Source organism: Balaenoptera physalus, assembly GCF_965194825.1.
Source record: "Balaenoptera physalus genome assembly, chromosome: 16".
In the NCBI taxonomy this organism is placed as follows: Eukaryota; Metazoa; Chordata; class Mammalia; order Artiodactyla; family Balaenopteridae; genus Balaenoptera; species Balaenoptera physalus.
The window spans coordinates 24043467-24061540 of NC_138898.1; the positions used below are offsets into that span (position 1 = coordinate 24043467).

General features: G+C 49.2%; 1 protein-coding gene and 2 long non-coding RNA genes across 4 annotated transcripts in view; 2 read left to right on the top strand and 1 right to left on the bottom strand.

Moving 5' to 3' along the window:
* LOC309645398 overlaps window positions 1-7244 on the bottom strand; it is a 33953-nt gene extending 26709 nt beyond the window's left edge. The window contains exon 1 of the long non-coding RNA XR_014254866.1: window positions 2232-7244. This is a non-coding gene — a long non-coding RNA (uncharacterized lncRNA). The remainder of the gene's footprint in view (window positions 1-2231) is intronic.
* Window positions 1-13589, top strand: part of UQCC1 (ubiquinol-cytochrome c reductase complex assembly factor 1) — a 96162-nt gene extending 82573 nt beyond the window's left edge. For both annotated transcript variants that reach the window (XM_082430348.1, XM_082430349.1), the window contains 3 exons: window positions 1235-1312; window positions 7254-7367; window positions 10227-13589. In XM_082430348.1, coding sequence (XP_082286474.1) covers window positions 1235-1312; window positions 7254-7367; window positions 10227-10361 — 327 coding nt within the window. In that variant the 3' untranslated portion in view covers window positions 10362-13589. The remainder of the gene's footprint in view (window positions 1-1234; window positions 1313-7253; window positions 7368-10226) is intronic.
* LOC309645408 overlaps window positions 1-18074 on the top strand; it is a 191169-nt gene that overhangs the window by 88326 nt on the left and 84769 nt on the right. The gene's annotated exons all lie outside the window — the stretch shown is intronic.

An 18074-nucleotide genomic window follows, 5' to 3' on the forward strand; every position in this document is an offset into this window, starting at 1 on the left:
CTGAGCCCCGGCGACAGTTAGAGGAGATGATGTCCATAAAGCATCTGGCCCATAACAGGTGCTCAGTAAATGGAGGTGATGATGGTGGGCAGTGGTCATGGTTGTTAAGCACAAATCTTATTCTCCATGTAAAGTTCCAGATGACTTCGGGGTGTTTCTAAAACTTGTCAGTTTAAATAGTCAACGAGTCCTTTCTATGTATTACACATTACACCAGGTTTTCTGCTGGGATCCCAGAGAGGAATGAAATACGGTACCCTTTCCCTTCGCATATTCCCGGAGGTCAAAGTTTTATCCTATTGAAGAGATTCCGTGAACTGCACTCTAGGTTCTGAAGGCTCACTGGCTATTCTCTGAGAGGAGTTCTACCTGAGTCTCCACGGTCTCACTGGCATTGCATTTCTAAAACAGTCCATTCACATTAACAGTCTTACTTCTGCAGCCCGTCTTATTCTCCCCTCCTGTCCACAGCCTCAGGGGCCCACCTTTCTCCTCAGCATCTCACTCACAGCCCTGCCTCTCTTCCTCCTCTTCCCACCTCTGACCACTTCCTTCTTTTGTCCTTTCACTACAACAGGCTCCTTTGAGTAGCCCTTAAGACATTTTCCTAACCTGGTCCCAACCTACCTTTCCAGTGTTCCTGCCCATTCGCCCTCCCTGGCACTCCCCATTTTCTTTCCTGCCCCTGCACTTTGTACAGCTTATTCCCTGTGTCTAGAATGTCCTCTTTCCTCCCCCCAACCCTCTCTTGTCAGACTCCTCCTCCTCTGAGGTCCACTTAAACATTACCTCCTAGAGAATTCTTCCCAGCCTCACCAAGTGGAGACCATTGTACTAAAATGTATTTATCACTCACCACCTTTGGGATAGAATATGAGGCAGTACATTGCAGTGTGATTATTTTCTACATGTCTGTTTTTACTAGACTGTGTGCTCCTCCAGTCAAGAAACGTTTCTTTTAATTTGTGTTCATAGTATCTAGCACAAAGCCCGACGTGTAGTTGGGGCTCAGTTCATAAAACTGAGTTACTGCTTTGTATAATTTGGGACCAGAATCTAAAAGAAGCTGTCAAACTGGGGAGAGTCCTGACAGATCAGGGAAATGAGGATGGACAGGCAGTTTGACCTGTTAGGGGCCCTCTCTCTCTGTTCTGCTAAGTTAAGAGCCAAAAATCATACTTTTTGGTTTTTTCCTTTCTTTCATACTTTTGTTTTTGCCATTTTGTTTCTGTAGGTTAATTCCTATATCCTGAAGAAGAACATGATGCTTATGACAAATAATTTCTATGTGGCAATCTTGGGATATGATGAGGTAAGCTTATTTACTGAGCCTTAGGCAGAACAATGGCCTCCCCCAACAAAGGCATTTGATGAGAGCCTCTGAGAGAAGCTTCAGGGGCCACCATCACTGCCTGCCATTATGGCTTCGTATTTTACTGTTTCCTCACCTTCACTGACTCAGCAACTAGAATGAGTGTGCCCAGCAGTTTGCCTAGTACTTGAGAAAGAAAGCACTATGTAATATGGTCAGATCATTCAACTAGTCTGCATTTATTGAGTGCCTGTGGAGTGCTGGATGGAGGGACAAAGGCAAATCAGTCACAGTCTCAGCCCCAGATGCGTTCAGAGAGAGGAAGACATGCACACATCAACATCACGGTCAAATCATACACTTTTTTGGGGGGTTTAATTATAAAAGCAATACATACTCATTTAAAAAATTCATAAAACTGTGCATAAATGGTTGAAATAGAAAATAAAAGGGCCCTTTCCTCTCCTGCCCAATTCTCTGTCCCAGAGGAAAACTTTGTTAATAGTTTATTGGGTGTCCTTATAAGTGTTACCCGTGCATACACAAGCACCTATGTATTTATTTCCTTCATGCAAATGTAAGTTACACTGCATATACTACTATTCTGCAACTTGCTTTTCTCACTGAGCAATATATCTTGGGTATCCTTCTACATGAGAACATTTAGATCTATCTCATTTTTTATTGTAAAACTTACATAACATAAAATTTACCATTTTTAAGGGTACATTTTAGTGGCATTAAGTACATTCACATTGTTGAGCAGCCATCACCACCATCCAACTCCAGGACTTTTCCTGATCTTCCCAAATTGAAACTCTGTACCCGTTAAACACTAGTCTCCTATTCTCTCCTCCCCCCAGCCCCTGGGAACCACTCTTCTGCTTTCTGTCTCTGTGGTTTTGACTACTCTAAGTACCTCATATAAGTGGAGTCATACAGTTTTTGTTCTTTTCTGATTGGCTTATTTCACTTAGCATAATGTCTTCAAGATTCATCCATGTTGTGGCATCTCTCTCATCTTTTTCTCCTCAACTGTTATAGAAATTTCAGACACATGGAAAAGGCAAAAGAATGCTGTAATGAACCTGTATGCATACCACCAGGATTCATCATACCTCATCTTGTTAACAAACCATGTGCTTTTATGTTCATTTTGTGGTTACCTTCAGATTTAATGCAAGCATCACCCCTTCTGGGACACAGGCCCAAGAACTTTCCCCAGGCTCAACGGCTTCTGCCCTTCCTGGGCTCCACAGCACTTGCTGCATTAGCATTAACTGTCACCCCACTGGGTGAGGATCTCTCCTGTGTAGTTGCAGTGTCTACTCTGTGTTTCTGTTGCCTGGCATGGTGCTTGGCACATGGCAGGTGAAGAGTGAAGAAGGGAAGAAATGCATAAAGGATGAAAGTAAGAAACTAGAGTTCAGGCTGGAGGAAATGTTATCACCCTGAAGATAATAATTAAAGCCAGGACATGAGCTTACAAAAAAATTTAGTTAAATGATTTGCTTAGGGTCATAGGACTAGTTAAAATTGAGGTTTCCCAATTCCCAGTCTACTAAATATCCTCAGTTATAAGAGAGCAATTAAGACTGCATACTGCATACATCATTAATTCAATATGAGCTTTGTGGGATGGGAATTGAGAAACACTGCTTAAATCTATGCATCAGTTGTTAAATTAGATACATTCTGATTTCAGAAACCTTATAGTATATAAAAGAATGAGGCTTAGAATTGAAGAAATATAATTTTCTTTCTCAGCATTTGTTTGCGGTCTTTATTGCAGATGGCTCAGTTGTTTCCTTTCACCCACATTAATAAAGATGTTCTGTCCCCCCATCCCAAATCCATCTTGGCAGAGCCATCTTAGACACATGCTTGAGCGCAAGAGTCACCTGGGGTGCTTTTAAAATCTAATTATTGAGAACTGCACTAAATATTCCAATTCAATGGGAGTGGGGCCTGGTATTTCAACAAGCACACCAGGTGACTTTTCAGAGTGGGAAAGTTTGGGAAATAGACTAATTACCTGGGACGCTTTAGAAATACCATTATTTGGGCCCTTTCCCTCAGAAGTTCTGGATTTAACTGTAGGTGGGCATCTGTAGTTGTAAAAGTTCCCCAAGTAATTTAAAGGTGTAATTCTGGAACAGTTTTTCTTATATTTTAGTGTGCATGCAGACCATCTGGAGTCCTAGGTAAAATTCAGATTCTGACCCAGCAGGTCTGAGGTGAGGCCTGCGATTCTGCGTGGCCCATGAGCTGTAGGGGGTGTGCAGCCATTCTGCAGGCCACACCGGCAGTCACAAGGTTCTAGAGCTGTGCTTTCTAGTACTAGCCACATGTGGCTGTTTTGATTTAAATTCATTAAAATTGAAAATGCAGTTCTTCAGTCACACTGGTTACATTTCAGGTGCTCAGTACTTGTGTGTGGCTAGTAGTGGCTACTGTGTTGGGCAGTGCAGCTGTAGATTGTTTCCCGTCATCACAGAAAGCTCGATTGGACAGTGCTGTTCTACAGCACCCTTTTCCTAGAATCTTGCTTGGATTGTGCCCCACCCCTGAACACTTTTGGAACCTTCCTGTTTTCTACTTCATTAGGTCCAAATTCCTCCATGGAACTTCCAGGCCTTCTGTGAACTGTCCCCATTTGTGACATGTCCTGTCCACCTTTATCTCCCACGGCCCTCCAATGTGTAACCTTCTTTCTGAGTGAGACCATTTGCCTCACTGCTCCACAGATATGCCGTGTCTGATTGAGGTTGTCCTGGACAACCAGGTGTGGGGGGCAGTAGCTGAGGCTGTCAGCTTTGAACCTGAGGATTTCAGGGTCTTGCACTTTGTAGGCACTCTCTCTGTAAATGTTCAATGAACTAATATTATTCTCTCTTGCTTAGAATGTCCTGTAGCTCTCCAAATAGTCTCCATTCTTAAGGCCCCCTTCTCCACAGAGCTTTCCCTGACCTCTCTAGGTCTGTGTTTTTTTACTCTGAATTTCAATATCCATCCATCCATTTAACAGGTATTTATTAAGTGCCTACCATGTGTGATGCACTGGGGATATGCTGGTAAATAAAACAAACATGGTCTGATTCTTTCCCACCAGAGCTTATCTCTTAATGGAGAGACAGGCGGTAAATAAGTAAACAAGCAAATAAATATCTGATTACAAATAGAGCACAGTGATAGAGAATAACGGGGTGGGTGTACTTAGTGTGGACTGGGAAAGTCTCTGAGGAGTTTTCATAGAAGCTAAGACTGAAGATTGAGGAACCATCCATGTCTTGACTATTCCTCAGAGTCTCCTGTACAGGTTAGCATTTGTTCATTCTCCAGGATTTAATTCTGTGCTGCTGTTTGATGTGCTCTAGCTTTGTCCCTTCAACTAGATTGCAAGCGGCTTGTGAGCTGTGACCGTATCACTGTGACTCTGTGTTCTTACCATCATGCTAAGCACGTAGTGGTGTCAGATCAGCCCTCACTGAGTGAGGCTCCACCACTTTAAACTCTTAACTATAACCAGGGTCCTCCAGGGCCAGGACAGTCCCTTTGGCTGCCTCTCGGTTACTCTAGACCTAGGTGTCTCAATTTCCTGAAGGATGCTTTTTTTGTAGCGTGAGGGAAAACAAGTAGGCGTCCCAGTAGATTGTGGGAAAATTGCTATGCAAACTAATTTTTGCCTCCTAGGCACCCCTTTTTCTTTCCCGCTTCCTCTCTCAGACCAGTTTGTTTTCACTGACTTACTAGAAGTGTGGTGGAAAGAAGGCAGCAGTTGGGTTCGTTGATTTATTCAGCCATTTGTGTTGCACTCCCACTCTATGCCAGGTACCGCATCCTGACTAGAGCCAGTCAGCGCCATCCCTTGACCTCACCAGTGCATTCTGTTTCCAAACCTACCACCAGTTAGCTAGAGAAGCTCTAAGCCTCAGTGTACTTACCTTTACAACGAGGGTAATAGCATCTGTTCTTCCTGGCATACCTCGCCATCGGAGCCAGGTGTGTGAAGGAGCTCTGACAGTCTGGAACAGTCAGGTTGCTATCATTGTTAATCTGAGTTCTGAGTCATCCTTTTCCTCCTGACTGATTATGGACTTGGCCCTTCCCAGCCATCTCACCCATCGCCAAGGCTGCCTGTTTGCGGCAGGCCGTGGCTCCCGGGGCTTTTGCTGTCCTGCGCTCTGGGCTCATTTTCTAAGTCCTTATAACACTCGCTCCCACTCCTGTTACCTCTCGTGTAGCATATGTGAGTCGCTGCCAGCAGCACTCCGGCATGTGCCCAGGGCACTTCAGACACAGGCAGGCTGTTGTGTTAGCAAATAGCTTGGAGAACAGTGATGTGCCTGAGCTTGTCCTTGGCTCCTGTCCCCATCTGCCGGAAGAAGCCGGTTTTCCCGACTCAGCCATTGTGCCAGGACAGTCTCTTGGAATTGTAGGGGTGTTTAGCAGGGGGCATTTGGGACAGGTGGATGGTTTTTCCACCAAACTGTCAGTACCCCATACTGGACATGGCCCTTCCTGGCAGCAGGCCTAAAGCCAGACCTCATGTACTGCAGTGCCTCGGGGGCCAGACCACAGCATGACATCGAATAAGTGATCCTGGCTCTTTGTGTAATGCTTTACCACTTACAGAGCCTTTCATGGCCATTGTCTCTTAATTCTCACAACTCTGTGGAATAGGTTTTATTTTGCTTGTTTAGGTTGTGAGAAACTGAGGCTCAGGAAAGGCTAGTGGCTTTCCAAAGGCCACATAGCTATCAAGTGACAGAGCTGCCATTTGAACTCAGGTGGTCTGATCCCCAGATCTCACTGTTGTTTCAACTGTATTCTCAGCTGCATGCCAAAACAAGCTCCTAATCTTTGTACCTAACATATTACACTTAACAAAACACCTTTACGTTATCTCTTATAATTCAAAGGTGCTGTAAGTAGGGCAGGCATTTTAGTCTCTGTTTAATAGATAAGAAGGTCGAGACTCAGCTTTATTAAATTGCCCACCGTCTCTGAGCTTGGTACTGGCAGGGTCAGACTTGATCCCGTCTTCTAACTGACTTCCAAGCCCCAGTCAGCACTTTGTCTGGTTCCGTACACTACCTTGGCACCTGGACAGAGCAACTTCTCAGGGCCTTTCCCTTTAGTCACCCTTGCCCAGGAAGCAAGACCCTCCTCTCTCCCTCCTCAGAGTTCCAAGTTAGAAAATGGTCCTAGTCCAGGATGAAGGCCTCTGTGATATTTGGGCTTCCCAACAGAGCTCTCTCTCTTCTGTGCCAGGACACCCAATGCTAGGCACACACAGGCTCTGAGCGCTCCCCTGTGGCCCATGGCAATCCTGCCGAACAGCCTGTTCCTCTGCTTAGGGACAGGCAGGGAGAGGCTGGGCCAGCCATAGCCAGCCCAGAGCTGGGTGACACTGAGGCCAAGGTACCTGGCTCTCATCGCTAAAGAGCTAGCTGCCTTGCAGATGTGTGTCCTTGGACCAGGGGAGAAGGTGCAACCTACACTCACCTCTGTTCTTGGGAAGAAATATATACTCACAGTACTCCAAGCCCATTCCTTGTGGACGGCAGTGGAACCACTGCTGCTCCCATCTCTCTTCTCTGCCTCTCAGGTGTTGCCTGGGCCTGGGTGGGCTGTAGAGGGAGTTGTGGCCTAGGAGGGTCCATCAGACATGTGCCCCATCTCTGTATCAACCTTATTAGCCAGTCACTTGGCCCCTCTGGGTCCCATGTTCTTCCCCTGTATAAAATGAAAGGGTCAGACCAGATGCTCTCTGAAGACCCCTTCCAAGCTCTACCAAGTAGCTGCCCCATTTCTCTCATGGTATCTGTAAGGTCCCTCTGAGCTGATTTTGTGTTGCTAGCGTGTTCACAGTTTCCCCAGCTTTTGTATCCTGGCTCTGCCATATGCCCCAGAAGAACACTTGTGCTGTGTATTCTAGGGGGTCCTTTCAGATGATCGTGGGCTGGCTGCTGCCCTCTGGAGAACCTTCTTCAACCAGAAATGTGAAGACCCTCGACAACTTGAATTGTTGGTGGAGTATGTGAGGAAACAGGTGAGCAGTCCTTCCCCTCCCCTCCAGAGCCTCCTGGACAACAGGTCCTTCCTGTGGTCTGTGGATGCTGGACTTTCAGAGGATCATGAGAGGTTGAGTTCCCAGAGTCCAGTCTGAGGGAATTCTGACCAGATCATGTCAGCAGTGGGCACTGATCAAGAACACCTTCTGTGGATCCAGCCATGAGCCAGGTCAGGGGTCACGGAGTAGGAATAGAAGAATAAAGGGCACTGAGAAGTCTGCTGCTTTTATAAACCTGTTGTCTTTCATTCACTGCACATTCGACTGTCTGCTGTGTGCGCAGTGCTATACTGATCCTGGGCACACGCAGTCCTCCTGTAAGATAGCAGCACGGGGTGCAGTGAAGCTCCCCTTAGGTACCCACCCAGGATTCATGTTTCCAGCTCCTGGCTTCCAACAGGATTGGGCTCCAGGCAGCATTCCACAACATCCTGTAAGCCTCTTCCCACTGGGTGCTATCTGTCGTCAAGCAGAGTCCCCCTGCTTCATTCCTCACCCCTCTGGCTGCCCAGGGCTGCCTGACACCAAAGCGTCTAAGAGAAAGCTCCAGGGTGAGGACTGCTTAACTACATAGTTTTCCTCGAGCCCAGGAAGAATTCACTCCTGTTCTCTCTGCCCCCGGATCCTGTATTGATGGGAAGTCCATATGTTATAGATGAGGGAGCTGAGTGGCAGGAAGAGGCACATGTAGGCTTTCCCAGGGTCTCCCAGTGAGTCAGGCTGTGCAGCTGGTCTAGAGCCCCCAGCTGGGTGATTCATGCAGCCACTAGAGGCCTCAGCTGCTCCAGACCGCTCATCAGCTCAGGCTGTCCCATGAGTCACACCTTTGCTTCACGGGCCTGGCCCCTGGAGCCAAAGGGGCCTCACCTCACAGTTATTCTCTTATTCACCTGTGTCCACGCCCTTCAAGCCTCCAACAGCCAGGAGGGGAAGGCCAGGCTCTGGCTCCAAGGAGAAGACAGGGCCAGCAGGCCCAGCTGGTTGATTACTGGAAAACTACATACTAAGGCTCTTCAGAGGGTAGAGAACCCCAGAAGCCAGGACTGCTGTTTGACCGTTCTTCAAATCTGCCAGAGTCGGGAAGAAGGCACTGTGGCCAGAGGACCCCACCCACAGAGAATTCTGAGACTCACACTGTTGACTGGACTCGCCCTCAGACAGGAGTAGCAACTGGCAAAGCAAATGCTATGTTTTCTGAGAGACCAGCCCAACTTTTCCATCTACCGCGGTGGGCTTGTGCCAGGGGCCACAACAAGGGCACAGCTGGGACCTCTCCGAGGGCCCTGAAGGAAAGGGCTGCCACACCAATAAGAAGGCCCAGATTGCCCCAGTGAGAGGCAGGCACTAGGAAAACAGTGACGGAGCTCTTAGGGAAGCAGCGAGCTCTGATGGGGACCCAGTTCTGTCAGCAAACCTTTTGAGCACCTATTGTACCAGCCTCTCTGTTGAGAAAGCAGAAATTAGTAAGACCCAGTCCTGCCCTCAAGGATCCAGCTCATGATTCGGCAAGGAAGCCAGTCAGGCACAAGGCTAACCCTGGAATAAGTCAGTCTGCAACGTATACAGGCAGGAGCAGAGTCTATGAAAGGCTAAAGAAAGGAGGGACTAAGTCTGACCGAGTGGATCGGGGAAGGCCAGGAGGCTAGTCCTGGGCCTTGATGCCAGTTGGTCTGGTAGATGGCCTGAGACCCAGTCAGAGATCATGCTGAGATTTTCAACCCAGGAGATGGGCATAGTGGTGGCATTCGGGACAGAAATGGAGTAATTGGAAAGAGGAGTGGCTTTTAGGTGAGATAACAGGTCAGTTGATCTCCTTGCACTGGAGACGTGGAAATCCAGACCTGAGGTGTGTGTGAGAGACTGGGGGTGAGTGCAAGGGTCTGCAGCCTAAAAACAAAGCAGTGGGAGTGAAGGAATTCTTGGAAGAGGGAGTTGATGCAAGGCCTAAGATGAGGCCTTTGGACTCCTGCCACCTGTCCTTTCCCCCCAATTGCCTTCTCACCCTCAAATGGAGCCTCATCTTTCTGAATCCAGTGCTGACTCCTGCTCTGATCCAGCTCTCACCCTAGAGTTTGCCTGTGCACTTGAAAGCATTTGTCCTTATTCATCTCCTTACTAACAGGAGCCTGGGAATCCTCCCAGAGGTGGCCTTTATCGCCTAAGACTTGCCACTCGTTAGAGCACCTGCCTCTTGCAAAACTGCCCGACCATGCCTCCCTGCAGCTGCTCCTGTTCTCCATCACAGGTGTCCCCTCTCCGCATTGTTCAGGGGGATAAACTCCCTCAATCATCCTAGAGGGGTGAAGCTGGGGCCCACTAACCATGGGGTCAGGGCCCACTAGAACACAGTAGAAGCATACACGTTTTTTTTTTTTAAGTTCCAGTGACTAGCAGTGTCCTTCATCTTGTGGGGTACACGTTACTATTATGAGCCCCTTTCTCAGACAGGGGAACTTAAATCTCAGAGAAGGGAATTGGCTCACCTTGGGTAACATCGCCACCCTGAATGGACAATCAGACACACAGTTCTTCTGGTCCACAAAGTCAGGGCTTGTGTGTCAGACATCTGTCCATTCAGAGGCACAATGCGGAATTCCCTAAAGCCTGAGAGAGCTTCCTTAGTGACTTGTTTCTTCGAACTCCCTTAAATGAAATAATCCGGGAGATCAGAGACCACTACCCCACCCCCCACCCCCCCGCCCCAGGCTTGGGAGCTGGGATGGTCAGAAGCTCCTCATGCCCCCGCCCCGTTCTCTCCTTTGGGAGGCTGGTTCCTTATGCCATCTCACGTCTGTCCTGCCCTTGTCCCTTTCCTGTTTCCTGTTCTCCTGATTGCAGATACAGTACCTGGACTCCATGAACGGTGAGGATCTGCTTCTGACAGGGGAGGTGAGCTGGCGCCCTCTAGTGGAGAAGAATCCTCAGAGCATCCTGAAGCCCCATTCCCCAACTTACAACGACGAGGGTCTTTGATGGGCTGGTCCCTCCGAACAGCTGGCCAACTAGCTATGAGAAACTGCCAGAAGAGAGGTGGCTGTTTGGCCCAGGATCCTGCAGGAAGTGGCCTGAACTGACCTTTGAACAGCATCTGTCAAATGCCTGGCCCCATTTGTGTTGATTTTCCTCTTAGTACGCCCAGGAGTCTGATTGGGTGGGGTACGGTACGGTGCTGGGAGAACCCGTAGCCCTTCTAAGGTGTCCTCTCCCTCAAGAGAAGCCCTGAGCAAGAGCTCCCCTGCACACACTCCCCAGGTCCCCTCTAGGAAACATGTGATTGACAGCTTTTCCCAAAGGCCACAGAGGGAATGGGGGTAGGTTAGAAAGGGGACACCCCCTGCCCCCGCAAGGGCCCACTGTGGCCTAGGAGCAGTTTGTAATGCTGCTGAGTCAAGACTGGTAACCACACTCTGTCCTCCAGCGTTGAGCCGTGGGGTTGAGTTGGCCATTAAAAAACAGAGACTTCTCTCTGCCATGGCTCTTTATTCCTGGGTCTTGTAGCAACTTACCTGGGATGGTGGATGCCACGAGCTGAGGAGCACTGCCCAGCTCAGTTAGAGGCAGGGAGGGGGGAGGCTCAGGGGTCTCTGCTGCTGCTTCTGCCTCCAGTTCATGGAGATGTCGCTGTTCTGGCCAAGGTACAGCCTTCCAGGCCACGACCCTGGGGACCCAGGAGGCCTCTGTGGCCAGGGGGCTTGTCACATCCTGAGTCATTTGGAAAGAGGCGTCGAGAGAAAGGTCCCTTTGTCACACACACTCCCAGTGAACTGGGTGAGGAACATGCTGTCTCTTCCTCTCTTGGTCCCCCCTTACACGAGGTACTGGGGAGAAGGGGAGAAGAGGAGAACACACGCTTCCTGGCTTCGTTGCACCGCCCCAGGACCCAGCCCCGTGCCCAGCCTTCCACCCCCTTCCCAACTGCAGGAGCATGGGCTGCAGAGCCACCTTGGTCTGCGCACTTGAGGACCAGTCCCCTCCTCCCTCTGAGTGTGGGTCATCTCTGGGGGAATTTTCTTTAAATTGAAGAAAGGGGGCGGAGAACCATATTGCCCCTCCCCCCATCAAACTTCCTTCATTTAACTTGCTATAAAATGAGTCATATAAAGAAACTCTATAAGGGTGAGGTATATCTCACTTCTGTGAAAACATTACAAATCAAACCGCCTTCTCTGAGTTTATTTAAGATGCTTTTGTTGCACACGGAGCTCTAGAGTGAAGCCTCCTGTGTGTGTGAGATAATAACACCTTGTAACTCATTACAGCTGGGCACTATTTACATAAACCAGAGCTGGGCCAGGCAGGAATTTGCTGATTAATTTATTTTTAATGGAGTGAAGTATACCATGCACCAAAATAAACTTTACGGTGTGTACCTAACTGCTCCTGGAATGGATGGAAAAATTAATGGAACAGATTTGGCTCTCAACTCTACACATTAATTTATATATAAAAGTTATTTGAGCCTTAACCCATTTGCTGCCCAGGGCAGCTCCCCAACCACAGATCCCAGCCTGCAGCACCAGTTCAGCTTCCGGGCTTGCTTTAGAGTCATGGAATCTCAGATTTGGAAGGACCGTTAGCGGTCATTTAGTCCAGCCCTGGTCCGGAACTTGACGCCCCTTCTCAACATCCCAGTTGCCTATGTTCATACGGGCCCTATATGAATACCTCCAGCAGCAGACGGCCCCCACCTGCAGAGCCAAGTCCTGTCTCCATAAGAAGAGTAATAACCAAACACTGCAACTTATGACACGCAGCCATGTTTCTAAGAGCCAGTCGATCTGTCATGTCTGTGATGTCCCGAAGCCCTCAGTTCCTGGCCGTAGGCATCTTTCACTGACTACACCCGTCCCCCCCAAAATAAAATCCAGGCTCCTTGGAAGCTGCAAGGCTCTTCTTAGTTTGATCCTTGTTTGTCTTTTTGAGTCTCTAACCCATTTCTTTTCTGAGCAACTGAACCACTTGGGGTTACCTGAGGAGACTACCCTGTATGTTTTCTCTGCCTGGAACCCTGTCTGCTCTTCTGACTAAAGAAATTGCACATGTCCCCTAATACCACCCTCTCCTGTTCACCCCAGGCAGTATTCTCCAGAGGAACTATTTTTTACATACCCACCCTCCATCCTGCAGTGTGAGCACCTTCAGAGTGGGCATTGGTGTTTGGGTCAGTCGCCTTTGTTTTTCCAGCGTCCAGCAGCATGGCTGGACCTTAGTAGGCATCAGTGTAAGCTTTGATAAATGAAAGAAGGAATGAATGACTAGATCACCAATCATTATCTGTACAAGCCCAACAAAAAGCCCCGTTCTGGACATTCTCTCAGTCTGTACTACAGTTCAGCTTATTTTAATAATTCAGTACGAAGTACCTCCTTTGGCCTTCGAATAGGAACGAAAGCCAGATGTTCTTTCTATAGCTAAACGTTTTTCTATTGCAAATTGTTATTATACAGAACAAGTGAAAGACATGTTTTCTTTGCTCTCAGGGAGATTGCTCTCTAGGAATAATTTTGTCCTTTATTTGTACTCTGTATACGTCCAGAAAGGATCACAGCAAATTAAGAGACACAGGTGTAAAAACTGCAAAACGATTGACACAAAGTTTAAAAGATAAGATGCAAGTATTGGTAGGTTAGAAAACCTAGCCTGCTGATAACCAACTTTCACGTGACTTTTTCAGCAATTTATAAAGTGTGATCTCACGTGTGCATTGTCTCGCAGCAGTCCTGTAAAATAGGTATTGTTCTCCTGATTCTTATCCCCTTTACACAAGAGATGGGACTACAGCTCAGAGAGGCCTGGAAGATGAACCAGGGTAAGCAGGGGCCTAGAGTGCCCAGCCCTCATCTTCAACCCTGTGGCCCTTGCTCTCTCCACACCCCACACTGCTTCCCGCAGGTCAGTGAGGAAATCTGCAATTGAGTATCAAACCTTGCTCTGAGCTCCCTGGAAGTCAAAGGCAGAAATGAGACAGGCTGAAGGTTATGTACTTCCCATTGTCACATGAAAGGAATTATACTTATTCATCAGAAGAAACAAATGTTTTCCTTACTCTTCCCAGAAGAATATATTATAGGGTCTTAAAATGAGAAACACTGAACAATGTTGCGAATGTACCCCTAAGATTTCAGATTTGCCTAAAATTTTAAAAATTGCAAGTATTGCTTTCTTACATCAAGCTGAGATTAAAGCCCAGGTTATGCTTCAGCCAGTGTTTTTTGTGTTTCTGTTCTGTGCCAGACGCTGCTTGGTGTTTTCAGTTAGTATCTCATTTAATCCTCAGTGACAGTTCTGTGAGGTAAGTGTTATTTTTAAGTTCATGTTACCGCTGAGGGGGACTGAAGCTCAGGGAAGCCCAGATTTACCCTGCATGCAGACTCAGGCGGTTCTGACACCCAAGTCCAATGCTTTTAGTTCTCAAAAAAGGAGTACTAGATGGGGAAAGGGTCAGTTGTGCCACATTAAAAAGTAAAAGGAAAACTAAAGCAGTATTCCAGCCACGTGGGCTTCTGTGGGCGCATACACATACTAACAGGAAAAGTCAGAACAAGGGAGTTCAGGTTCAAGGTTCAGAAAAGCCTTCGAGGAGTTGGAACATAAAGGACGGGCAAGGTTTAGGTAGGTGGAAAGAAAAACAGGAAGTGAGGATCCGCGGCACGGAGCAGGAAACTTCAGACTCAAGTGGAGCAGCTGAGTCGGTTGCCAGGGAAGAAAAGGTTGCCGAGATCCAGATGGGGCCATGGCTCAGGGAAGTCTGGGTAACGCTGCATCTGGCAGGGACTGTGACCTGATGGGAGTGCAGATGCACAGCGGCGTGCAGGGTGGATGGGCACAGTCAGGAAGGATTCTAGCCAGCTAGGCTTGAAGGCCTGGGGGTGATTGTAGAAATTCAGAGGAAGTTCAAACCCCAGAGGCATTGCAGGGAATAATATTGTCAGGACTTGATGCCTCACTGAACATGAAGCCTGAAGAAAGCTGTTCAGGGCTCTCCTGGGAGCAGAGAGATGGTGATGTCTGGCAGAAGAGGGGAGCGTGAAAAGAAGAATCTTCTTTGCATTGTGGATTTTTTCGGGTGCCAATTACATTATCCTATGAGATAGGGCAGGGATTATTGACCCCGTGAGGCACTAGGGAAACAGGTCCACTGAGGAGAAACCACTTACTGGTGCAAGAAACCACTTTCATAGCGAAGCTGACCAGTCTCATGTCTTCAAGCCCCACCCCACTGCTTTGGTGCATGTTGGTTGTGTCTGTATGGGGAGCTGGTCTGACGGAAGATGCATCAGGGAGGGCAAGGGCATAGGGCAGGCCTGTACCTTGGGGGATGATGAGGACCTCGGGGCCAAGGACTTTGGCCCTGTCTTGTGTATAGAAGGGACACCTGAAGTCATGAAACTGGATGAGTTCCCAGAGACGAAACGTGGAGGGTAGAAAAGGGAGTGGGGTGGGCGTGGGAGAAAGCATCCACCGGGGGTAGGAAGAGATTAGGAACCAGCGTACGAGGCGGAATCAGGAGTAAAAGCCAGGGGTGGGCGGTGTGGGTGGAGCCTTCCAGGAGGAGGAGGCGGCTAAGGCCGTGTGCTGCAGAGCAGTGTAGGGCTGGGAGTAAGTGGGTGGAGCTTAAGGGCTTTAGACTTCCAGGAACAAGACTTTTGAGAGCAGGTTATGGCAACAGTTGTGGTATCTTGGGAGGCGCCTAGATGAGAAGGAACGGAGAAAAGGCAATGAGTGGAGTAGGAAGCGTCCCTCAAATGTGAGGAATTAGGGTTAGATCCCTCTGGAAGTGGAAGCCTAGTCTGGAGGACAAGGGCCTGGCTTTGGAGGGGAGGAGGGAAGCCTTTCCTGAGACCAGAGATTGGAGGACAGGTCGGGGGCAAGTGATTTCTGAGGTGAGGGCCCAGAGGGAAGGGAGCTCACGCTGGTCTCCATGCCCGGGGAACCTAGAGTTTATCAGCCCTTGGGGTGAGGTGGGGAAGGAAGGGGAGTGGGCAGGTTTGTGGGCCGAGAACACGACAGTCCCAAACTGAACTCTTCCCTTGGGAGAAGCCCTTTACTTGCTACCCTGGTTCTGCCCCCTTCAGCCTTCTCCCACTGCATCCCACTGTGCCCTGACCACTGACACCATGGACTTGGCCTTAGGGAGGATAGGCCAGACCTCAGGCCCCTGGCCATGATCTTCTACCCCCTCACTCTGCCCTGGTGATAACCACCCCTTACAAGTTTTCTGTGGCTTCCAGGGAACTTCCCTCCTCGAGCCATGCTGCTGAGCCCAGGGCCCAGACCCTACCCAGGTCAAGGGCCTCCATCCCTCTGATGAGGTGAGAAAAGGTCCTGGAGATCCTGGCTGGGGATTTCCGGGAAGGGAATCTTCAAGCACTGACCCGTAATGTCAAAAAGTGATAGAACACAATGTGAGCACTAGAAGGGACTTGGAGACCTCCAGCCTCTTGCTCTACAGATGGGAGGCTGAGGCCTTGAGAGGCTCACTCAAGTTTTCACAGTCGGGAACCAGAATCACTGACCTGTGCTGGCTTGCTTCTTCCCTCTTTTTCTCTCTCTCTGTGGCCAGAAACAGTTCCTTCACCTCCCAGTCACCATCTGAGAAAGAGCCTACAACAGGGCTGTACTCTAATTGGGGGTGGAGGGTGGAACATGGTTCCTCTAAGCTTCCAGAATGGCTCATGAGCTCTAAACCCCAAGCAATTGGTTTATACCTCGGCTTATTCTGTGGCTTATAATTATTTACAAGTCTACCTTCCCCACTAAACTGAGTTCCTCCAGGGCACAGACCAAGTCTTACTCATCTTTGGACCACAGTGCTGGCCTACAGTAAGCATTAAATATATGTTGGGTGGACTGAATGGGCAGAGGGAGAGGGGATGGGGAGGGAGAGGTGGCTGGATCAATAATGTTGGGGGCTTAAGAGATCAATGGCTAATATATCTTTCTTCCCCTCCCAAGTCCAGAATGAATTGAAAAATAAGAGACAGACACATGGACATCAAAATGGGGGCTTTACCAGTATTTCTGATAAAGCTGATTGGAGAATGTAGCTTTTGCTTTTGGGCCAAATGGACTTAATAATATCCTCCCCAAAATAAACATTCACACCCCCCCTGCCCCCCAAAAATGGGCAGACCTCTCTCCCTGGCAGGGACAGAACCTCCTGTGGAATTTTACGATGTAGATCAATGGAGAATATGCTACTTCTGCCTACAGCAGGACCAAGGGTGAGAGAGAGAGAGAGAGAGACCCAGAAATATTTGAGCTCAGCTCCTTCCCTAAGCCACTAATCAGCCAAGCCATTCCCCTCCTCGGGGGAGGATGAAGCCGGTGAGGATTTAGGGGGTGGTCCTCTCACCATTCCCCTCCAGGAGAGTGGAGTGGGAATTCTCTCCCCTTATGGAAACATGGGGAGTGGGGACAGGTCTCCCACTGTGGGATGGGATACGGTGGACGGATGGGTAGAGGGGGTGGAGGGAAGGACGTGGGGGAAAGGGTGAGACCCCATCGTCACAGTGTTACAGTGTAGACCCAGACACAGTCACCTTTCCAAAACAGAATGCCAAAATCCTTATTCCTTGTGATCGTACTTGCCCAGTGTTCATCTGTGTATGCGGAGTGGAGAGAGGACCTTGACTCCTGTGAGCTGGGATGAGAGGCCAAATCTCAGAGCCACACTCCACTGACATGGCCCAGGGCCATATTCACCTTCAGGGCTGGCCTTTGGTCTGGAAGGGGCCGGAGACGGACCCGAAGGAGCTTCTGTGGTGCTGCTTCGTTTGCTGTCAGGCCGTCACTGAGCCCCTGCCCCTTCATGGCTGGAAAAGCTCTAAATTCAGCATGTACTGAGCTCCTCGTCCTCTCAGTCAGGCACCTGACACAGAGTAGTCCACTTATTCCTTACAACAACCTGGTGAAGGAGATGCTGTTGGTCCCATTTCACAGATTAAGCCACTGTGACTCAGAGTTGTGATTGTTTGGCTCACCCATTAAGTGCCAGAGCCAGTGTGGCCTCCTGAAGGCCTGTGTGGTGCTCAAGAACAGCAAACTACACCATCTGGGCTGTTTCTGGGACTCCTTCTTTGGGCCACTCTGCCCCCGGGGGCCTGCTTCCTAAGTTATCCTAAAACACCACCGCTCAATGGATCTTGCCAACCTCTGGGCCTCAGCAAGGCCCTCTTCAGGGTGTGGCTCCAGACAGCCTTTCCGGTAGCCCTTTCCCTGCATTGCTGCTCCCAATACCTTCAGCAGGCAGGCCCCCGCCCCTCTAGTCCTCCAGCCTGGAACGCCCAGCCCTCCACCCTGCACGTCTCAAAATCCTTCTCATCCTTTAATACCCAGCTCGAGCCAGTCTCTGGGACTCCTCACGACTTGTCCCTGTGTCAAGCTCTTAGGTCACTTTGCCTTGATTCAAGGGATTTAGGCACACTCTGGCGCCCCTACTAGCCCTGGCTGCTCCTCCCAGGAATCTTGTCTCCCCTGACCCAGAGGTGCCACAGTAAAGGTGTGTGGCAGTGTTGGCATCAGAGCAGCCTGCAACTGAAGTGCTGCAGCCCAGCCTCTGCTCCCACCAGCCCCACACGACATTCACCTGCCCAGGTGCCACTCAGCTTCTAAGAGAGAACAGACAAGGCTAAATGTCCCCTAGGATAGCCGAATGATGCCAGGCAGGCGCCTGACACACCCCCT